General features: G+C 40.5%; 1 protein-coding gene across 14 annotated transcripts in view; it reads left to right on the top strand.

Annotated features, from left to right (window-relative positions):
- SPATA5 (spermatogenesis associated 5) overlaps positions 1–24,064 on the top strand; it is a 184,957-nt gene that overhangs the window by 33,925 nt on the left and 126,968 nt on the right. For 10 of the 14 annotated variants that reach the window (XR_005859365.1, XR_005859366.1, XR_005859364.1 and 7 more), the window contains exons 12-14: positions 8,669–8,722; positions 9,098–9,177; positions 21,056–21,182. Coding sequence is in view for 7 of the 14 variants with exons in the window: in XM_004941204.5 (XP_004941261.3) it covers positions 8,669–8,722; positions 9,098–9,177; positions 21,056–21,182 (261 nt within the window). In the remaining 7 variants the exon portion in view is untranslated. The remainder of the gene's footprint in view (positions 1–8,668; positions 8,723–9,097; positions 9,178–21,055; positions 21,183–24,064) is intronic. The other 4 variants (XR_005859369.1, XR_005859370.2, XR_005859372.1 and 1 more) reach the window with 2 other exon arrangements.

The raw sequence follows: 24,064 nt of genomic DNA, 5'->3' as shown, positions 1-24,064 counted from the left end.
TTCTCTTGTAGTTTTGTTAATTTTCCCTTTGTTATGTCTGAAATCTTTGTCGCTGTAACCGATATCAGCATTTTTGAAATGGAAGAGTGTTTTGTGATAATTTACTTTTCAGACCTGCCTTCCTTCCTTGGTCCTGCTCCAAATGAGTGATCTTGATGAAAAGTGTCTGCAGTACAGCCGGTAGGATACGTGTGCTCCTGCAGCATAGTTCAGGGGGTTCAGGTTCTTTGGCCTTTCCCAGGAGCAGACCATGGGCAGGAGGCATTGGTCTGGTGATGGATGAGGCCGTGGCAGGGTGCCACCTCTCTTCCCTGTGCCTGAAACCTGACAGGGAACTGGATGTGTTATGCGTGGCTCTTAGTTGGACCTGTGGTTTTTGGAAGATGGCCCTACTGTGTGAGCACACCACATTCAAGGCACGTGGGTGCAGTGAGTCCATCTCTTTCCAGAAGGGCTGTGAGCACGCTGGGATGCAGCAGGCATCTTCTGGTCCAGGAGGACGCTGTGCTATTGTCCAGATGTGTATGTGCAGTGTCTCTCTGCTTTGGCTAGCTGCCTCTGTTAGATTAAGTACTTAATCTGGGCTGTATGTCATCTCCTAAAACGTGATGTTTCCGAGTGTCTTTGGAGTGACTGGCTGTCACAGTGCCTTCTTAGACGTGATCACACGGCGTGGCCTCGAATGCACGTCTGACTTGTCTCTAACATGGTCTGGAAGCTAGGCGAAGTCTAGATGTAATTTCTGGGCAGAGGAGCCGAAGAAAATAATGTGATAACAGATGTTTGACGTTGCATCCTGTTCTCTCCTGAAATCTATTGTGAAGTTTGAATGGTTAGTATTACAATGAATGTGCCCTTTTGTAAACATGCTCTTTGATACTTTTCCAAAACTTTTTATAGCTGTATTTTCATCGAGATTGGTGACCTTTCGCTTTTCCAGAGAAAAGTGGCTGCTTTGCTTGTTTGTTTTTACAATTCCTAAGGGGAACTGTTTATTTTTATTCCTTCACCGACTGTCTTTCTTTGTCCTGCATACAATATATCTGCTAAATTTACTCCGGAGGAGGTTTTCAACTGTTTCCCAGGAAATGACTCTTTCTGCTACTTCCTATCACCCCTTCTTCTAAATCTCTCACAGCATTGAGGCTTCCCAGGGTTTTAGTGTTTGTCTTGATGCATTTTTTCCTCAAAACCTCTTACCAAAAGGCAGCTGAATTCTTCTCAACTTCTAGGGGAGCTGTTCCTGTTTTGTAGTCATGGATATAAGCAGGCAGAAGACTGGGTGAAGGAGTGAATTAGTATAATGGTTTCATTCCGTAGTGATTGAACCTCAGTCTTGGTTTATTGATATTTTCTGATCAGGTCTAATTCTTACTTCTGTCAGTCTTCTCTGCATTCCTGTGCTGCCTTCGTGCTTGTATTTTTTCTCAGAGGTGCATTTTATGCATTTCTTCTACCAGTGGGAAAATCCTATGCAGATATTATGCCTATAAACCTTATTAGGATGGGGGATGTGATTTTCAACTTCTGCTAGGATGCTGACACCCTTCTGTTGTTATATACTGCTCTTTCTGTGACGTTTTTGCTTTAGATGCGGTCTAATATTCTGAAATTGAACATTACTGCATTGTTTCTGTGATTCTCCCCCCTCCTCCCCCCTTCTCTTTTGTCTGCTTACTTGGTGATTATTTCTCTGTGCTAATTTAACACTTCCCATGTTTAGTGTCAGCGTTGACTAGCTGCTTTTTTGAGGTGTCTGTTGATTAGACCACTAAGATTTCAAAGTGTTACTGTAAGGACATTTTTGGAGGAAACTTTGATATCTTGCTTTATTTCAAAGATTGGGAAATTAGGGTAATTTTATCTGCATTTGTCTCACACCTTCATTTGTTTGGGTCTGCTATGCCTGCCCTCTGGATTTTTTTATTCCTATTTTTTAGGAGATCTTATATCATTGTGTTAATAAACTTGTGACTATTACTTTTCTTTGTGGATTTTCCCTTGGTTTTCTGGGAAGCACCTTGTAGAAAAACTACGTTTTTATCTCTCCGTTGTTATGGTATCTATGTAATTAACTTTGCAGCCAAGAAAACAATTGTGCTTTTTGGTTTTTGCCTATTTCAAAATGAACGCTGACGTTTCCTCTTATATTGTAAAGCTGATAGGCTCATCTGCAGCACTTGGTGGTCCCAAAAGTGCCACAGGGATTGGGAATTCTTTTGCCCTTTGAGTTGTCATGATCCCAGGATGCAGTGTACCCAGAGGGGATGTATATTGTTGATGGCATCACGCACTACTCAGCTCACTAAAGTCAGAGGGAGACTTCCTGCTAAATTCAGAAGGCTTTGCTCTGTGTTGTATCAACAAGGGATTCTGAGTGCTGCTTCTGTGCAACATGCAGATTACTTGAGTTTACTAAATCAATACTAAGAACTTCTATGTGCTTGTAATGGTTTTAGTCGCATCATTTTTCCTCTTGCTGCTCAGTGCTTCTTAATATATTTTCTCTTTAAAATCAAAACTAAAGTGAAAACTCATGTAATCATACAGCCAAAAAAACCCAGCCTAACCTTTCAGAAAACTTAGATTTCCAAAATTCAGCAAAAGAGTTCAGCTCTCCTAGTGAGACTTGGTGATTGTTGTAAGCCTATTGAAACATGGAAACAATATTTAAAACCAAAAGCAACGACCAACAAAACCTGTGATGGTAAGTAGTTATCACCAGGCAAATCAGTGGTGCAGGTGATACGTACTACTTTGCTCTAAAATAGCAGTTTTGTTGGTTAGGAGCTCCAACTGTGCCAGAGGAGAAAACAAATAGAAGAAAATATTCCCGACGTAGAAATGTTTTTTTCCTGTTACTTAAGAGCTTGGGCTGAAGGCATTTTTTCTTTTCTCAATTAGCAGTAATTACAAAAATATACTGTGTTCTCAGAGGTCTGATTTCACCTTGGCTTGATTTAACTTCCTGTATTGCCCCGCAGATGCTTTTGTACCATTCCCTGTGCTTGACATGTGCTTAAGTTTAGTTTGTCGTCTGGGTCAATTACGTCAAAATATTTTCCAATTGAAGTTTCCTCTGCTTTTCCCTTCAGCTCTTGGCTGGGGAAGTTCAAACAGATTAATGAGGCTTGGAAAGGCTGACTGCTGTGCTGTGCGAAGAACTGTCACTGAATTTGGGAAGATAGTTTGCCTTCTGACAGGGATTTCAGTGAGCCAAAGGATGAAATAACGCTGGGGTGGCTGTTAATAGCTGAGCAACACATTTTAAGACGAAGAAGCCTTGTGGTTTTATGTGAAACTCTGGCAAACATTTGATAAAGCTTGCAAAAGGATTTGTAGTAACACATTTACAGTACCACACTAGTTAATTATCTGATAAGGAAACAAAGTATATTAGGAAAATTTTCTGATGTTTAACGTTTTCCACAAAGGATAGCAATTTGAGGTACATTAATGAACACTTTGGATCCTCAGGCTATCTGCATGTTTTACCCAACAAAAAATAAGGCATTCATCCATTCTTACCATAAGCTTTCCAACAGAGAATGTGCAGACATAAAATGATTCAGAGATAATCTCCTGTCTCTGTTTTCTTCCCCCTTTTCTATTAGAACCATAATTGCAAGGGCTGCAGTTCACAGTCTTTTGCCAGCCTACTCCCTGAGATATTTTGGAGCCTACAAAAACCTGTCTAATTTGAAATTTTTAAGGCACCACACTGTAAATCTTGCCAACAAGTTTTTTTTTAATGTCCTTTGGTATGGTGGGCAGGGGAAGAGGAAGTATTTAAAATGGCGAGCGTGCTGGGCCTGGGGCTTCTGGGCTGCTGAGAATCAGAGTGGTGCAGGTTAAGTCATCAAACAGCATTGAAGAGAAGAGGCAGGTTTTATTCTTGTCAAGCAAATAAACTCTGCTTTATAAACAAATATTTTTCTGTGGTGCAGCTTAACATGCAAAGTAACTGATTTCTGAGTTCCTTCGAAAACAGTTAGTGTTGTGATAGCAGGTTGCTCACTTACATTGCCATGAAGCTGGGGAGGAAAACAAAACCAGACAGAATATTGGATCTGACTCCATGAAAGCTGTACTGGTGGTGGCTGGGATCAAGCCATGCTCCTCAAAGCTGGCCCTCCACGCTGCTCCAGCAGCCTGGTGAGAAATCAGCACATCAGAGCAAGGTGGATCACATCTACAAGGTAGATGTCTGCCTGTCCAGGTCAGCTACCGTAAATTCCTAGCTCAGGTGCCAGCGTCTGAATGCAGGCAAGTGAGCTTGATCTGAGGTATGCATTCTGAGCAGCTGAGAACTGCTGAGAATTAACATGAAGATTTTCTTTCTTTTTTTTTTCTTTTGAGCTTCACAGCTTCTAGACACTTAATTTGAAATTAAATATGTGACTGATGTTTTCATGTCTGTTGAATTGTTTCTACTTCAAATGTGACAAAGAAGAGACTATGCATTAAATATTACGGAGTAATAATCTGTAGGAGGTGATAGAGATTCTCTAATTCTTAGTATTTAAAAAAAAAAATGAATTGCACTCCATAGTTAACACATTTTAATGTGTCTTTGTTAGAGCCTAGAACCTTCATGTGTGGTTATGGTGGAAATTTGGAAGAGAGCAGACAACAAACCTGTATTGCTGAAGAAATCTGGAGCCGTGTCTATCTGGCTCAAGAAACATAAGTACATAACTTAGTTGATTGTCAAAACAGTAATATATCTATCTATCTGTCTATATGAATGTATATATATATACATATATATATATATACGTATATATAAAGAGAGAGAGAGAGAAAGAGTGAGGATTTCTATCAGTTGAAAGTAATTGCCCTAGTATTTTCAGGTGGGAAAAAAAAGAAGTCCCCAAGTGACTTTAAGTACTGATTAGAAAAATTACCAATACTCTTTAACTTCAGGGATACCAGATGTTGCTCTTGAAGTTTAAAACACTGTGACCTTCTGTCATAACAAAATGCACATAAGCTTATCTCGTGTTGTAGCCTGTACACAGAGGTTTTATCATTTGTGCAGTTAATCTTTTGAGCTTATTCTGATTGTATTTAAAATGCATTTTCTTTTTCTTGTTTTTGGAAAAAAAAATCCAACAAAACAAAACCAATACCAGTATCAAAGAAAAATCCACACCCAATCCAGGCCATAAACAAGTGGGAGGTTTCATGACAGGGGGGTCATGCATCTTGTAAATCAGGACAGGATGGTCTTTCAACAGTGCATGTATGGAAATTCTCTGCTTTGAGGCTGAATAAATAAAAGCCAGCAGTATGCAGTGTGCCTGAATTGGCAAGTTTTGTACTATTGCTCTGGATCATAGCTCACAAATTGTATGATTACACACACGGCTATGCTACAGCGACTTCTGCCAACTTCCTTCTCCAAATGTTTTGCTGGTTTTGAAGGCACTGTGCAAATGACCAGAAGGAACAGGTTTTATTTCTTCATGTCCTTTCATATGGAGGGTTTTGTGTTGCAGAAGAGAACAGAGCTACGCATCATTGAACTGTGCCAGTTGTTCCTAATGCCTCTCTGTCATATATCAGCAACTTTTAATTGAATCAATGTGGTCATGTCCAGGCCAAAGATGATGTTTCACCAGCTGTCAATTTGCTGACTAACTGCAGTTCATATCATTTGATTTTTGAAGCATTAGAAAAGCACTGAAAAATAGAAAAAAATATATATTCCTGGTATTTCTTGAACAGTTTCCAACTGCTAAGGAAGCTTCTCTGGAAAGAGAAGTTGAACCTTCAGAAAATTTGAATCAGTGCTCAGCTGTCAGCCAGTGTCTTTTGGTGGCTGCTTGGCATATGGATGGATCCTTTGGAAGAATGGCCCTCAATCCCTGCTAGAGGACAGCACGTTTTCACACAGGGCAAGGCAGAAGGTTCAGCTCAGGTTGTACTGAAGCTAACCCAATTCAATTTCTACATCCAATTTCTACATCCAACTTCTTTGAACATTTCTAGTTTTTGTGTTGTGGTTTTAAGTGTTTGCATTAGATGAACCGTATGCCAATTATTCTTTAGTGTGCTCTTTCTCTTAGTTTGGAGTCTTTTCCCTTTATTGCCACGTATAATAACAGTTCCAAGCTGCTTGTAATAAACACCATGGTTCTGACTGGCCGTTTTGGTATTGTTAATGAGTGGTGAACTCTGAGACCTTCTTCAAATCAACTTTCATGAAATACTCCTTGAGGAGGCACAGGTCATTAATACGTAGTGGTCATTCGCCCAGAGTTACTGCTTAATAAAGGGAGAAATGGATAAAAGCTTCAAGTCAAAGCTTACAGCAAAACCATGCATTCAAATAATTCTCTTTGGAAACATTTTAAACAGCATTTATTGCTTTGATGTTACCTTGATCATATACTTTAATGCTTAATTAAAAATAGAACTCCAAGCATCTGAAATTATATTTCACATTAAAGCTCAAAGGGAGTAGTTTTAGTTTTAAGTATTTTTTGCTCAGACAAAAGAAATGTCAGACTACTTGATGTTGTTTGTCATACTAGAGGAGTACCCCAGTGGCACTGATGTGTATGATGTTGGCTTCCATGAGAATATTGATGTGGATCAAGATCCCTTTTAAGAATAAGGGCGTCAGAAAGACATTTCAAGGAAGAGCAAGTAATAGAAATCTGTGGGTAGAGGGTTCTCAGTGCGTCAGCTGGGTTTGACAAAAAGCTAGACAGAAGGAGAAAGCTGCTCTCCTGTTTCTTAAGGATTTGTTAGGCCTGCACTATCAGATTCCTCATCTGCAATGAACATGACGAATGGTAAGGGCCCAGGGCAGCTGGATGCTGTCTCTGTGAGCCTCTTCTGCAAAACCGGCTGCACACTTCTTGTCTTTGGGGTCCACAGTGGAAATAGCCTCAGATTTCTCTCACCTTATTTTTTCCATCTTTTTCTTTCCTGGCTTACGTGTCTGAATGGTTCTGTTTCTCTGCGGGTATCTGACAGACTCAAATTCTGAAGTTGTAGAAAGCCTGCAGGTGACACTTCAACATCAGCTGCTGCAGCAGTTGTTTTGGGGGTGAAGGCTGAAGGATGGACACAGTGCTAGCTGTATCATTCCAGGCTTTTTCTGGAAAGATGAGCAGTATTCTTCTTCAGCCCTTACACAGTTTGACTTTACCCACATGGTACACTATGGCTGGCTGCTGCTCTATCCCACCTGGTCCTATGGGTTAATGGACAACACTAAAAAATAAAAGAAAATGGAAAACTATGACATAACCAGTACGCTTTGCTGATGCCAGATAACTTGTGCTTTTCTTATTAGAGTACACATTATTCACAGAACATTTGCAAAGGTGCTTTCCAGTGGTGCCAGTGTCAGGATAAAGTCAGTGCGCTAAGTTTTACTGCAATGAAAATAGCTGAGGAGATGGGAGACTGCATGAGAACAGTTTGTGCTGCATTTTTGGAGAAGCTAATCTTTTTTTCTGCTGGTCCGGGTACAAAGTCCAGACAGCCCCACTGAGGGAGAGGTTGCACCAGAAGCTCTGTCACTGTCAGTGTCTAAGCATGCATCTGCCACACATTTTAATTCCAGCATAGCTGTTGTTTGAAGCTGTCATACAGCTTAGAGCAGAGTGTTGCCTGAAGGGACTCACAGCACTGAAGCACAGGAAGGCTGTGCAGTTTTCCAGCTGTGAAGAAGGATGTCATTGCTGCTGGTGAAATTATGAGGGCACCTGTTCCCTGGAAAACAGCCTGAAGCCACTGGCTCATTTTGTTCAGGGCAGTGGATAATCATTGCTGGTCATGGCTGTAGGTCAGTGTTGATGCAAACCAGGCTGAAGTCAATGAGTCATTACTAATCCCACGAGAATCTTAGTCCCATTAAGAAGCATTATTTTAGCAGCCTATCCTACAGGATACAGCAAAACAGAAAATGCTCTGAGAAATCTTCATTGTTATGCTTTTTGTAATTGTAAGTACTGGCTCGAGACTTGAATGTTGACCCTGTGGTCTCCAATCTGTTCCTGGTGGACAGGGATGTGAGTATAAACAGGCACGGCAGCAGCTGGCACTAATAATTGTGCTTGGCAGCCTCAGCAAAGAGGAGATGGAATGCAAATCAGTGAAGACACTGAACAGCTTTCTCACTAGGGATAGAGCCCTCATAGATGGGTTTCAGGTGTGCTGCTGTGGCAGCTGCTTCTCTCTGGACCTGCAAGCTATCAGATTCAAAGAAGTTCTGCTAGGTATGGGCTTAGGTTGCTGTTTTTGTGCTTGGCTAGATAGGGAGCACGTTGACTGTATAAGTAAATGCTTTTCTGCAATTCATCTTTTTCAACTGACTTACAGGCCCCTTGTTTCTGTTGTCGATCCAAAGACTTCTAAGAGCCACTGATGCCTTTGTTGTTTTTGGTTACTGTTTTTTCACATAAGAGTAGTAGGTAAGCGTTACAGTTAGAGGACTAACCTACAAGCAGTTACTTGCTGTAACAAATGGAGGTGTACTTGGTATGGGTAGAAGGTAAGTCTGAAAGTGCACGAATGAGACCTTTGTTAGTGGCAAATTATCAGAATTCCTCGTAGGGCCGTCAGTATCACAGCACTGGCAGTGTGTGACACTGAACATTTGAGATGTTAACATTTTTAAAACTTTTTTTTTTTTTATTTTATTTTGTAGGGACCTGAACTGATGAATAAATATGTTGGTGAGTCGGAACGAGCAGTGAGAGAGGTGAGAAAGTACAGGCTGTCTTGGCATTCAAATTCTTCTGTGCTTATAAGGTTACCTTTAAATTTCCCCCAAAAACTCATTTTGGTTTAAGTTTAAAAACAAAACAAAACAGGAGGGGTCTGTGTGGGGTTTAACTTTCTCCTGCACCGACCTCATGATGCACGTCCAATTTAGGCTCCAGTAGCAACTTTACTATAAGCCTTATCACACAGAATCATGTGTACCTACTGAAAGGTGTGCTTTTAAAAAAATGTCTCTTGTGTGTCTTATGTCTCTTCTGTGATGCTCTGTAGCTTTTGGGGTGTACAGTGGTGATAGCATTATGTAAGAAACGTCAGCCCCTTAAAACTGAGTGCACCATTGTTGTTTTTCTAGATCTTTAGGAAAGCCAGAATGGTGTCTCCTTCGATTCTTTTCTTTGATGAAATAGATGCCTTGGCAGTTGAAAGGGGAAAGTAAGTAATTCTGTTATGAAAATCACAGATGTTATTTTCTGATAAATTACTTTTACATTGTGCAATCTCAAGTGTATTATTTTCTAGAATTATTTTATTAAATATATTTCATTCCACATGCAAAAGAGTAGTGTTTGTGACTTCTACTCAAGCATATTTAACTTGGTATAAACAGGTAAGTTGGTGGAGTTCCTACTTTCTCATGTCACGAGCAGGAAGAATTCTGTTGGTTCCCACTCCCTTGGGCTCTTTACTGTGGTTTTAACCTGCAGTTATTTCCATTAACCAACTCCTTTCTTTTCCCAAGGTTGTTGCACTGTCCTAATATAATGTCTCTGTCAAGAAAAGGAGATGATCTTATGTTATAACTTTGGAATATCCAAAGAGATTACCCATATGCTTAAATTTAAACATTTAAGCTTTTTGCCAAGGGAAAAACTTCCAGAAATAGTTCTGGGAATTTTGACCTTAAAAAGGGATTCTTGTGCAAACAGCTGACAGTCTTACTAAAATATCCTTCCTTTTGTTGATTATGAGAGGTGTTTAACGTCTGTCTGAAGGAGGATTATAGGAGGCTTTGTTAGCTACAATGGCATTTAAGATTTGGCTGGTTATGGAAGGAGTTGTTCTTGGGAATATCTTTCCATAAAATACTTTTTCTAGTAAATGAGTACGTGACTTTTTGTTGTTTTTCTTTTCCTGTTTTGTTAGGTTTGCATGAAGAACTATGAAATGTAGGCATGTAGGAAGTATTTCTGTAGTTCAAAGTCAGATTTCCATTGTGTTTTTGGAAAAGGAGCTACCTCAGCATCCATACAGATCTCCCTGTGTTGCGAGGGGGCCATTAGTATCTGCAGAAAAGGGTATATGACATCAGTCCTTCTGATATTTCAGCAACTGAAACTGTTTACGTAACAGGAGATGGCATCTTGAGCAGCACAGAGCTGCCCTCTGAAACTGCTAACAAATGAACACGTTTTCTGTTGCAACTGCAAAAGCTGATATGTCTTCATCAGCATCCTTCTCGTAATACAGTGTATGCAACTGTGAAATCTGTAAACTTCCTAGAAATGCTAGCCAACCTGTGGCATGCACTGAAACACCTGCCTGCTTATCGCAATAGGGAAGCTGCAAAAATGTGTGCTGGAATCAAGCCAATAGGAAGAAAAAAATTTCCCCTTGCTGAAATGTTAATGTGTTTAGCTTTCAGAAACACTGCTTCATCAAGATAAAACCTTTTGGAAGAATAAGACGCAGTGCATTTTAATCAGCCTTTTCACCCCATGCCCCAAAGGCATTGAGTTTGTTTATTTGTTTTATTCTTTTAGGGGGTAAATAACCTAATTTTACCTTACCTGGAACTGTCTGTGGGGGGTAGTAGGCCTGGCACAGCTTGCTGAAGAATGTGGTATGACCTGCTGCAGTCATGTTGCGCTGGAGACATCTGGTTTTGGAGCTTTAAAAAGAACAGGGTGGGACACACAAATATTTCATTGTCAAATCTGAACCAGATGGGAGGTAAAATATGTAGCAGAGTTCTCATAAAATTCATCTGAAATTAAATGGTGTAGGAAACCAGACAAGGCACTTATTAGAAATGACCTTTTTTTACAGGCTGACTTTGCACAGTAGGAATTTGCAAATGCATTAGAGATGCTAATGATTTGTGGCCTCTGGAGATCCATTTCCTGTAGTGTTACTAGCCATAGTGAAGTTTTCAAGGAAACACCTGTTTATATTGTCTCCCTATCCCCTTTGTTGGTTGAATTGGTTTTCTCTGTCTTGGCAGTGGAAAAACTCTCTGTGGTACAACTTTGGAAAAGATTTTCTTCTTAGTTTAAATCTTAGGATTTTGTGGGCTGTGAGGTTTGTGCATCTCAGAACTCCCTGGACAGGTACCCTCTCCTGGTCCTCACAGGATGTGTCAATAGATAACGGTTGGTGCTTTTCTGTAAGCTGTGAGAGCAGTTTTGTGCATAGTTCAGATCTGATACGCAGATGTGAAGTAACATTAATTGCTTAATGCTAAGGCTCTTCAGAGCGCTTTGCCAAATATTTATTGACCCATTAGTACTTGTTTAAATTTGACTAAAGCTTGTGGGTTTGAAACGCATAAATGTTTTGCTCCCAACTCTCTGTAGAGATCTCTGAACAATCCCTTCTCATCAGCAAGCACATACAGATTAATAGACTTGCTAATTGATTGTAGCCAGTTGCAGGTAGATCAACAAAACTAGAGAATCTTCCTGTTTGCACCACTCAGTGGAGCGTCTGTCACCGCGCAAGCCATGGCAAACACTGTAGCTGAATTCAGGTCTGCCACAGTGTTTTATTTATTTTACAGTCCCAAGCCATAATTCTGTAATTTTAATTCTCTTCCCAGCGTATCTAAGCCCTCTTGGAAGACTTTTCGCTCTGGTTTATGTTGAGGTTTTAGAGGAAGCTTAGAGAGAAATAAAAATTAAACAAAAACAAGATAAGAATAGGGTTTGCACGGACTGACAAGGAAAAGGGGAAGCATGTACTAAAACTGATTCCAAAGAATAAATGATAAGTCTAGAAATGAAAAGGTGGAGGGGAAAGCAGAGGTATAGAGTGAGTTTAGAGTAGGATAGATGGTGACATTAAGATAGGAATTAAGGAATTAAGACTTCCTGAAAACCAGGAAGACTTTTGATAGTGAATTCTCCTTCGCTGTGGTTGGTACTGTGGAAGAAGCTCAGGCAACTTACTGCTTGGCGTATTTCAACTAAACTGTGTGATGCACAACATCTTCTCTGTCGTTCTGGGGCTGTAATTAATGATAGGTTCCATGAACTGCTGCTGTTTTGTTTTGTTTTGTTTTTTTCCCCTTGCTTTTGCAAGTTGATGTCAGAACTCTTTGGAGGAGAGACTGCAAAAAGGAGCCCCGCAGAACTGGTCCAGATACAGCAGCACATGGAGAGGAATGTTTGCCTCTCAGTAATCCCTTCCCTGCTCAGAGCTCGAGTCTCTTAACAAATTGCACAGCTGCGAAGAATTATGGGTATTTGTTATTCCTTGGTATCCTGACTATGTAAAACCTAATTCTTCTGGCCATTAGAGGTTGCCAAGAGGGAAATGGCTTAGTAATTAGACTTGAAAGTGATGAATGAACATGGGTCTGTGTAAATGCAGCACAGACAGTCTGTTTGCTGAACTTAAGAAATCTATGTGCTTTGGAAATGGGACATTGTTTATATAAGTAGGATTTTTAGGATTTTTGGGCAATGGACATATTTGTTCCTTTTCTTGTTTTTCAGAAGCAAAGCATTTTCCCCTTTAACTGCAATCTTTGTAATGTAAGATAGGAAATGTAGGCTGATGGGAAAGACACTGTTAAATACCATTTTCAAAGCAGGAAAAAAAGAAAAGATGACACAGATCGGTACCTTGCTTTAGTGAGTGCCAGTACAAGTTGGTAGATGAACAGTACTGTTTTGGAGCAAAGGTAGGAGTGACAAAGTGAAGAGGCTTTGGTACCAATCCCCTACAAAATGATGATGCTCTTCTGGGGAGTTGTGTTATCCTGGGTGTTGGGCCCCTGACAGCTATGTTCTGAAGCCACATATTACTTTACTCAAAATGTCTGGAAGTTGTGCTGTTTTCACTGCAGTCTAGACTTTCAGGGCACATGAAGCTATGAAGAATAGTGGCTTCTCTTCTGTAGTATGACACCTCTGCTTTTAAAAGGGGTAGCGATCAGTCTGTTTTTAAATCAAGCTGTCTGTCTTTTGGGGGTATTAGAGAACCTATTTACACTGTACACACAAAGATACAGTCACATGCTTATATCTATGCAAATGCCATGGTGTCATTGGTAGCCTCTGTCATGGGAGAGGTGACACGTATGAGCTGGGACAGAGCAAAGCAGCGTTAGGTAGAATAAAGTTTCTTAGCAGAAAACTACATTGCACATGGTGAGTCACCAGCAGAAGAGCTGGAGGTACTGTCACCCTACTGTTATGTATGCAAAGGCCAAATTATGCGAAGAAACAAGAAGTGGAAGAAATGGAATTTTCCTGTGCCATACTTGAGTTGATGCTAGCAGCTGACTAAGCTAAGCAAGGAACTTGGCTATTCTGACTTAGGTTGACACTGGTTGTCCCTGAATCAGAGAACATCAGCTGAGTTTGGATGTTGTGGAGAATTGAGGCATTCAAAATGTCTGTGGTTGTGGTCTGAGATCTTCAGTGTATTTGCCATTCAAATGACAATATTGTCTGGGGGTAAAAAAAGCCATGTGGCCAGTACCGGCTGTCTACTTGTGGCCTAACAAGGAGTGGTGAAGAAGTAAAAGTTTTGAAACAACTGAATCACACAGTAAAGCTTGTAATTTGCTTTGAAATAGCAACTTTAACAAATAACATTAACCATATGCTGTATGCATGTGAGAAATGTTTGTAATCTCTTTATTTTTGAAAAAACAAAACAAAAAACCAAAAAACAAAAAAACAACCTCCTGAAGCTTCCTGTCCAGCACAAATCCTTTATCATAGTGTGTTTTAAATCTGTGTTTTTTCCTTCATGAAAACAACAACAACAAAATTCAGTTTTGCCAGCTTTTATCATAATTTTGACACTTTAAGCTTTGCACCCATTTCAACTCAGTACGACTTTCACTGGCATCAGTGGAAGCAGGACTGGATCTGTAAACCATTTTTGTTCAAGCGCATGGATAAATTCATAGGTTTCTCTAAATCCTGTAAAGTCCATGAAGTAGGTAAGCCTGTTCCGCAGTGCGGAAGAGTGCTGCGGCAGGGCTGGTCCTGTGGCAAGGTGCTTCAGCTGAAGACATGCATCTCAGCTGTTGTCTGGATTCCTGCCTGAGGCCTGGCTGATACATGCTTGGATTAGAGGAATCAGAAGTGGGCACAAGTGATGGCCTCTTTGCTTCCTGGTATGATGCTGACTATGGGAAAAGGTCAGCTGACCCATGCTAAATGGGCCCAAGCAGGCTACAACTGCCACCAGGATTAAGACCGTAATCATTTAATACTTTTTTAAAAATAAGATAAAAATAGTATTAAAAAAAGAAAGGAGAACATAATTGTCATCAAAACATATAATAGAAACTTATTCCAAATCAATGTAAGCCTCTCATATTTAAATATTATTATAATGAAATGAATTCCAGTCTAGTTACTTGCTTCTATGTCTGTAATGCTTCCAATTTAAACTGTTCTAACTTCCCTGGTAGACATGATTGATTACAGTTTTCGACTTGATTAACTTCCAGGAATGCGCAGAAGAGAAATGCTGAGGGAAACAGAATGAAAGGAAATGGTAAATGCACTGTGCATCAGGTGTGTGGTTATTTGTAAGGTGACATCAGTGTTGAAGGAAAAGGAGAACTGTCGATGTTAGCATCTTCCTGTTTCAGCTGGGTAGTGCTGGTGTCAGATGAATATGTGGCTCAGCATCTGTCCATCATAGAGATGTGTCTGGAGTTGGTTGTGAGCAGATGGGAACGGGTGATGGATCACTGCCCAGTACTTGAGGATTCAGAGAAATGCCTGGGGAAAGCCCTGTAGGAGAGATCCTGTTGGTTCCAAGCCCATCTCAGACTGGCTCCTTTTCTCCTTCATTTGTGTTGCCTTTTTCTGGGCCTACTTCACTGACTTCTGAAAAGCTGCAATAAGAAGAAATTTGGGCAAGTGGAAGATGTTGATTACATGAATACAGAGGGTAATTAGGATCTAACAAGTGACCTATGGGCTATGTTTAATACAGTGACACCTGCAGACAGCTGAGCATTGTTTCCAGTTTTCATAAAGCCCAACTTTTCTTTTTAGGGACGTTTGCTTAGACTTGATGGTCACTCAAGGAACACTAAGAGTTTCTCAAGTTTTCAGTGCTTTTGTAATGCTTTTAAAAAAAAAAAAAAAAAAAAAGGAACGGCATGAAGTGCACCATTTTGGGGCCGGAGATAACCATAAAGCTAAATGTTCTACCTGGGCTCTGAATTTTGGTGACTTTCCCAAGTTTCCTCTGGACATTTCCCATATGTAAGACTTGAATTTTGGTCTGGAGGAAACAGAAGATGTGAAACAATATAAGGGGTAAAAGCTGATACAGGTGTATATCAAATATTCTCTGGGCAGCGTGGTCTAGTGGTTGGCAACCCTGCACATAGCAGGGGAGTTGAAACTAGATGATCATTATGGTCCTTTTCAACCCAGGCCATGCTATGATTCTATGAATATGACAACATCTAATTGTAGGATGCTGATGGAGGAAGTGGCTTAGAATTTCTTCCTTCAGAATTTTTCTGCTGATACAGGCAGAAGAATTCCTTGCTACTGGGAATATTTATTATCTCGGCACTGAGGATGTGATTTTTTGTTGTTGTTGTTGTTGTTGTTTTACAGATAGCCAATACATTGAAGTGATATTATACAGGTGTCTTTCTCCTAGGTTTTTTAATAGCATCCAAACTTGTAGTATCAGTGATAGTTTGAATTAATAATATGCACTGGAGTTGTGCTGTACGTGTGCCAGATGTGAATTCGGCCCAGCGTTTCCATAATGACCATTTGTACCTAGGTATGCTTCCTATGCAATTTTGGTTTACGAGATACCTCATTTGCTGTGTGTTCACATATGTAGGAGAATCAATCAGTAATTCTGGAGCACAACAATAACATGCACTTTGGTGTGACCGAAGCCTTCTGCCCCTCATCTGCACAGGGCTGAGGGCCTGACAGGAAAGCCAGCATTAATTGTTAGGATAGCAGCTGTTCCATTGTGTCAATGAGTTTTGCATTTGTTGTGAGAGGAAATTATTTCCAGAGATTCCAGGAAAGGAATTATTTGAGATGGTATCATGTCCAGTGAGTACTTTTAAAACCCGTAACTTCTGGCTGTCATTGCAATTCTTTTGTTAGAGAGAATAAGAAAAGCAGCTTTTATCTCTGTAGGTGAATCTTGCCTGATGTGATGATTTGGAAAGGAAGGCGGGCTGTACTCCTCCTCACCAGATCTGCGTTACAGATTTCAGCTGTGTGGAGATGTATCCCTGGGCACTAACTGTGCCGGGGGGCCTGCCCTGAGCCCTGCCTCTGTGACCTTGTGGGCCTGCCTGCCATTGCTGTGAATTTAAGAGCGCTCCAAATGTTGGTGTGTGAATAGTTCCTGCATTTTCAAGTTTATCGTTTATCAGTGTAACTAAATTAAAGTCCTGATTCTGTAGCTAACGTGTGTTCTGATGGCTTGCATTGCCACTGAAGGCAGCGGCAGAGTCGCTGGTTCTCCTTGACAGGATTTAATTGAAGATCAGGATTTAAATAGGTTTTTCCAATGGAAATAACATCTGGTGTTCTGAAAAAACATTCACTGCCTTGGCTTTGGGAGTGTTCTCGGTTTTCAGCCTGTGCAAATGTACATTTGCTTCAGCTTGCAGTGAGGTTGCTTGCTAGATTTGATCGTGAGGTAAAATCATAAGTACTGCTTTCTTGGACTTCAACTTTCAAATATGGAACAAACCTGCTAGATGGGGGGTGGATGGGGAAGGAGAGCTAAGCAAGTGAAAACATAGAAAACAAGTATGCTGTTGCTGTAAACAAACTAGCTATAGCAAGAAAAGTAACAGGACCTGGAACACGTCCAGAGAAGGGCAGTGAAGCTGTGAAGGGTCTAGAGCACAGGTCTTATGGGGAAGCAGCTGAGGGAACTGGGATTGTTTAGTCTGGAGAAGAGGAGGCTCAGGAGAGACCTTATGGCTCTCTACAGCTGCCTGAAAGGAGGTTGTAACAAGGTCGGGGTCAGTCTCTGATCTCAAGTAACAATGATAGGATGATAGGGATTGGCTTAAAGTTGCGCCAGAGGAGGTTCAAGTTGGAGGCTGGGAGAAATTTCTTTTCTGAAAGAGGGGTGATGCAGTGGCACAGGCTGCTCAGGGAGGGGGTGGAGTCACCCACCCAGGAGGTGATCAAGAAATGTGGAGATGTGACGCTGAGGGGCATGGTTTAGTGGGCAATATTGGTGGTAGGTGGAAGGTAGGACTAGATGATCATAGAAGTCTTTTCCAGCCTTAATGATTCTATTTAAATCTGCTGATTGCTTACATCTGGTTGTGTCTGAAAAGTCTCCTTGGTGTGAAGAGGTATATAATGCTGGTAAATCTTATGTACTCCTTGGTGCAATGGTAGAATCAGGTTGCAGTTGCTCTTATATTTATGGGAAAAAGTGTGAGAGCAGCTTCAGGTGTTCATGTGGAAAGGACAGTTCTTGCTGGCCTCTAATTCCAGGTGGTGAGAATAGGCACTGGTTGAATCCAGAGGAGATGAGAAAAAGAAAGGGAGTTGTGGGTGGCCCTCACCTGCATAATTCAGTTTGGGGCCAGGCAGCAGTCTCTCAGATGCAGCAGATGAGGTAAAAATTAATTCAGGTTAATGGTGAGGCACTGGTACACTGTAGAACGGCTTGTTTTTTTCTGCCAGAATGCACCTTGGAAGTGCCTTTAGCACTCACCTACTGTGAGCGGGTTTTTATTCCCCATAGGTAGTTTTACCTGGTGGGCTTGGCAATTTGAGAAGCTTCTCTGTTGTTGGTCGAGGGAAGGGTGTTGGAAGGGCACGCAGCCCAAGGCTGGTGGGGCTTCTGCAGCACCAGCTGAAACTTCACGTGGGGGAGGGTATCTGGCTCTGCCTAATGTGGTAAACCAGTATAAGCAGATATGTTTTTTTCCCTTTAAAACTACTTCGAGGATTTAGGAATTGGCAAAAAGATTAAAATAGCACGTAGCTTACAGACTGATGTATTTAATTACGACAACATTAGAGATTACTTGGAATTCTGAGGCCCACATGTAGCAGCCAGGCTGCTCTTTCCTCACACGTTTTTATTTTGAAGTTCAAGGTATTTCTGGTGGGGGCACAGCTCTTGCGTGCACACACCCGTGCACACATGGCCCTGTGTGGATTATGTAAGGTTCCTAATTCCGACCTCTGGGATTTGCAGGCGGCGTGTTGACAGGAAATTAGTTTGTACCACTACGTGCCTTTGGAGAGCGATTTCCATGCAGTTGCAATGATGACATCAACCCACGGAGGTCAGGTAGAGGGGGGCAAAGGCAGTCACTTGGCTGGAAGTTGGTTTTGGCAGCGCCTGCATGGGACTGGAGGGTTAATCATAATTTGTTTCTCTGACTGCTGTTTGCGTCAAAAGTCCAGGCAGCCTTAATGAAAGTTGCCTGTGTTAATTTGAAACCCTTGCTGGGAAATCATGGGAAAATGGAAAAACGCATACTTGCGTGTCACCCTTCAGATTAACAGCTTAGGCAGCGCTTGCATTCTCGAGGCGTGCAGTGCAATTCAGAGCGGCTTGTAAAGAGATCGCGCATGCCTGCTGGGAATTTCATAGGGCATCCTCTGAAGCCAAAAGCTAATTTGCTCTAGACTCTGTGCTAAATATGGTGCATCATATGATGGCTTAGTGAGCTATGTCAGCAAAAACACCAAAATTGAGAACTTCTGGTGTCGTAAATCCCAGACATGTCTTCATGATAGCACTATTATTTTTGATATTCCTTCCTTGTGTGGTTTTGAAATCGTATTATTCTGCTTCTAACAGGTAGTAACAGAGCCCCTGCTAACGTGCTGGTGTCTGCCCTCTGTTGTAGTTGTTTGAGCAGCACTATGCCATCTATGATTGCTTAACTGTGATTTTCTGATTATGCCCTAACCATGTGAAACTGCAGGATACGTTCACCTCTAACAGCGGGAGTTTTCCTTAGAATAAACTTTTTCTTTTCTTTCATTCTGATACTTGTAAGAGAAATGTTTATACCGGGGAAAGATGTAATATCCGTTCTAGCCACCTCTCTTTATAAACAAGTATTTCTTCTTTGTTTCCTTAAAAAAAAAAAAAAAAAGCTTGACATCTCCCCCAACTCCTTCTGGGTTTGGATCATCTCATATAACACGAACATTTTGGTCCCACTCCTAATGTTTTTCCCTTTGCTTAGCTTTTCCTTGCATGCAGCCCATGGGGTACTGTTGAATGAATGTGAAACTAGTGCGAGATGGGAGGCCCGAATCCCACCTGAGACTAGCTTATGTTACAAAGTTGATTTTAATTTCCTTTCAGTTCTGTGTCCTTCGAAAAGCATTTACCATCCTCGTGCAACACCTGAAGTGTTTTATCACGCTCAGCCCTCTGCAAGGCAAGGGGCTGTGACCCAGGGCTGTGTTAGACATGTTCTGATACCCCTTGGGAGTTTCTAGCCTGGCTGCAGCAAACCAAAAAGCTGAGAACGAGCTAACCCAAGTCCCTTCTCTAATATTTCTTAGCAACCTAAAAACTCTCTTAGCCAGCATTTACTATAGCTCCTCAAAGATATTTTCCAGGCTAGGTCTGATAAGTTAACTATTTTCCTCTGGTATATTACAGAAACGATTGCAGAACAGGAAAGCTACAGAGCTTATTAGGAGGAAATCTATGCAGGGGTGGCAGTGGCATGCCTGTTACGTTGGCTTTGGGGCTCTCAGGAAGCGCGTTGGCAGCCTTGGTGGTGGATGGCCGTACTGCTGCCAAGTGCTGCAGCTGGATGAGGGCATCCTGCCTGCATCTGCTGGAAAAGCTCAGTGCTCAGTGGCTTAGAACTAATCTGTCTTCAGCAATCGCAAACCAGAGAGGTTTATTTCTTTAAGCTGTATTTTAAATAGCATTTTAGCAGGTGCTGGGGGCCTTCCCCATGGCTGCAGGTGGTGGTGGCCAACAGCCGGGCTCTCAAGGCTCCCACCGCTTCACTTCAACTCGCGTATCTGAGTGAATAGTTATCTGTGTACAGTCCTTATATCTCCTAGGCACAGCATATTTGGAAAAGTAAATCATTATTTGACCTATTTTTTTTAATAATATTTCAGAAATAAAGCTTCTTTATGCAGAATTAAAAGGATGTTATAGCATAAAGAATTCAACCGTTGATGACATTTATTACTTATTGCAACACAGGTGCTTGGTCTTGGTTTGATTTATGCAGTGTCTTCTGCATTCTTACACTATGTGTGACCATGTATACACATGGGTGTATATATATGTGAACACACATACATTATACATGCCTAGAAAGAAGGTGGTGTATCACTTAGTCTTTTTAAAATATTGGAAGGTTTAACTAATATACTAGTTTATTCCTGTAATATATTTTGCTACATCCATTTGAACAATTTTTTCTGTAAACTTCAATGTTACCGGAGTTAATTGCCAACAGAAATAATTAAATAAAGGCTTATTTATTTATGTCTTGCCTCTTTAGGTGTTTCGCATATTGGCACTTTCAAACTGGAGTTTTCTGTTTCTCAGTCCTTCTTTCCTGGCATCTGGAAAATCAACTGGGTTAAAGGACTGACAATGCTATTAGGAAGGAGTTGGTACACACTGAATTTGTTCTCATTTGATGGAGAGAATGTACAAATGTAGACCAACTCTGCAAAATACATAACTGTAATTTTTCATCCTGGATGGTGTAAGCACTCGCTTGCAGGATACTGGAAATTAAAGTTTGCCTGACTAGAAAAGAATCTGGATGGATTTAGTTATCTTAGAAATGTTTATTCCAGATACCCACATTTTGTCAAATCTTTACAACCTATGCAGTAGGTTAGTAAGCAACAAACCTCATCTGGTTTCTGAATGCCAAGCAAGCTTTTGCTAAATTCTTCAACTTGCATTTACTAACTTCAAATGACTGAAACTATTTTACATTCAGGTATTGAAGTTGAAAATAAAAATCAGAATTAAATTAAACATTAAAAAAGGTGTATTCCTATAAACTGAATAGAACCTATATCCTTTCTGCAAATTTCTGGGAAGGGCAAACAAATGCTGTAACTTTTTTTTTTTTGTTGTAATTCAGCTCTTCGGGTGCTGGAAATGTAGCAGACCGTGTCTTGGCTCAGCTGTTGACAGAAATGGATGGGATAGAGCAGCTGAAGGACGTGACAATTCTGGCAGCTACAAACAGGCCGGACATGATAGACAAGGTACGAATAGATGCAGTGTTGAATGTTCCGTTCTCTTGAGAAGACCTGATGCTGGAATAATTCAGTTCTCTTTATTTACTCTGCATACTGTTGTCTAATACTTCTACGATAAGGGTAGAAGTTGGAAAACGGTGGCAAGGGCAAAGGAAAGGTTTATGTCCCTGGCATTTTTTTTTCCCCATACAAATGTTTTAACAGAAACAAAATGTTTTGTGATATCCTTAAGTGTCTGTTTCCTAGAAGAAATTATCCTTAAATTGAGCTTATTGAACTTGTGCAGCAACATTTCTGTCAAACTGCTTTTGTGGGTTTTGCTTCTGTTGTGTTTGTTTATGCAAGAGTTTGCTGGAGTGCTGGTTTCATTAGTTACTTCCTTTCAAAAGATTAAATATCTCCTCGGTGCTGTTTGCCTGCTGCCAGCAGTGGGGGTTCCAGCTGCAGACAGCACGGTCTCTCCTTAAGTCTCGCAGCAGCCTTGCTGGAGAGACAAGTATGTAAAACCAGAACAGTTGTAACACTTAAAGCAGAAAGCCTCCAAATGCAAAACAAACCCAGCAGCCCTCTAGAAAATCCACTTTAAAAGTCTGACACTGCTGTGTCTTCTCACAGCTAAGTGCAGTAGACGGACCAGTCTGAAGTGATTTCCTTTAAGATATGTTTCGTGGTGTTGGTGAGGTTCTTTATTCCGCAGCTTTTCACCTTCACAACATTCATGAATTTGATGACAAGCTAATGAAAGTTATTTTTCCTGGTCTTTTGTAGGGTTTCTTAAAATATTTTCTTATTTTCAGTGTTAACAAATTCTTACATTTTAAGATATTTCTGGAATAGTTGTTTTCTGTTTGTCTTGGAGCACTCAGGTAAAAATATGTATGAGGTGCAAGCTTTTAAAGTAATATTAGTATACACATGAAGTCTTGAGGGGGGAAAAAAAAGCCTTGTATTTTGGCTGCAGAACACAGCTTCTTCCCTTTTGAACTGCCGGAAGCCACCCAGCTGATAGCATCCCGATAAAGGCTCGCTTACAGCTTCCTTAAGGACTATCTATGTGCCTGCCAAGGCGAAGTAGAACTAGCAAAGTGTATTCAGTAAGGAATGGTAAATCAGTGGAAAATACACTTGTGCGAAACTGAGATTTTCCACAGATCTTAATTTTTGTCAGATTGATTTCAGCTTGCTTTCTTTGGTAATGATTCTTTGGCGTCAGATTGAGCTGAATTTGAAAACTTTTGATTTGTTGAACAGAAATTTCCTTTTGGGTCAGTTTGTTGTTGTGTGGTGTTATCTCCGTCACCACGTGGGCATTCAATTCTCTGTCATACTCCCTTTGGCTAAATTTCCCTTCCCTGTCAATGCTGTTTTCTTGTGTTTTCATTTTTATCTGAAATATTGGAATTTCCCTGGGACAGAACTAGCATGTGTTAAAAGGGTCACCCTGCAATACACAAAACTTGTAGAAATGAAATTGCCAGATATATATATGTGCACTGTATCTCTGTCACTGATGCGAATCCAGCTCTAGTACCTGAAAGTTTTAATTTTAATCTGGAGGATAAAAAATCGGCATCTTCCCTGCATCTGAATTTTGTGGGGGTGATGAGATGTTGATTCTAAAAAGATCTGTTTGTATATCTGCTTTTCTAGGAATAATTTATTTTAATTAAAAGCGGTGTTGGAGCCAGGAAATGATAGGGGGATAACCCATCCCTGAGTAGGTGGTACAGTCAGAGGAGAGATGGGCTTACACAGAAATTAGCTGGGTTCTGCAACATCACGGATCCAACACTTGCAGCTGGAAAGGACAGCATGTTGTGGAAACCCCACTTTCAACTCCAACTTCTTTTTTTCCTTGCATTTAGCAGCAGCATCTGAATGCTCTATGTGTAGGGAATGATGGTAGCTACCACAGGGAAGATTTTTACACACTGGTGGCTGAAAGGAAGAATATCATACGTATATATTGCTATAGAGTGTTGTTAAATCCCATGGTAAAAGGCTAGAAGAGAGGCAACGCAGAACTAACACACTTGTGTTTAGATGGCAGTGTTAGGCTGGTGTATTGTAGCCCAAGTTAGTCCTGACCCTAACAGGTCTAAGTTCCATTAGACAGTGCTCCTCAGAGTAATGAGCTGTGTGATTATAGGAATGTTATTTGCTAGAAACTGCCAATGGATATTTTAGATATTTTTTAAATGATTTCTGCTAAGATATAAAGAAAAAAGTTCTGATAACTTTGTAGAAACTGTTTGCTTGTAGAATAGCAGAGCAAAATTTCACCAGTCTGGAGAAAGGGTTTAAACTGTGATTTAAAGAGAGTGGACAATCATATTTGAGTTGGTTTGAAGCATGATGCAAGTTATACCAGGTAAGCTACACCAGGCTATACACTTTTTCTTCCCTGGAGGGGGAAAAAAAAAAAAAAAGAAAGAAAAAGGAAAAAAAAAAAAAAGATGGGCAGCAGAAAGTGTTTGCTTTGAACTTCAGTTAATTAGAAGTCTTTCCATATGGATTTAGAGTTCACTTAATAATCACTAATGCCTTTGAAAATGTAAAATTTTATTAAATCAATGTATTGGAAATATTAGTTCAGTAGTATATTACAATAAATGTGTCCTTTTTGCATAGAGTTATCATGACCATGCAGTAATATTTAATGCATGAACTTTGCATGTTGTATAAGGGCACAAGGCAATCTTGAGTTCCATACTTTGACATCGTCATCCCTGCAAGCGCTACACTTGGTTGCTTTTGGATAGTGAATAGATTTTGAGTCAGCCTTTTATAGAGTTAGGCTTAATGGTGAACTTGTTTTGACTTGTTACAAATGACTATTAATAAGATAGTTTCTCTAAGATGTCATGATTTTATTGAAATATTATTCC

Source organism: Gallus gallus, chromosome 4, assembly GCF_016699485.2.
Source record: "Gallus gallus isolate bGalGal1 chromosome 4, bGalGal1.mat.broiler.GRCg7b, whole genome shotgun sequence".
NCBI lineage: Eukaryota > Metazoa > Chordata > Aves > Galliformes > Phasianidae > Gallus > Gallus gallus.
The sequence above is the reverse complement of the archived record's forward strand: the minus strand, read 5'-3'. Positions and strand labels throughout refer to the sequence as shown.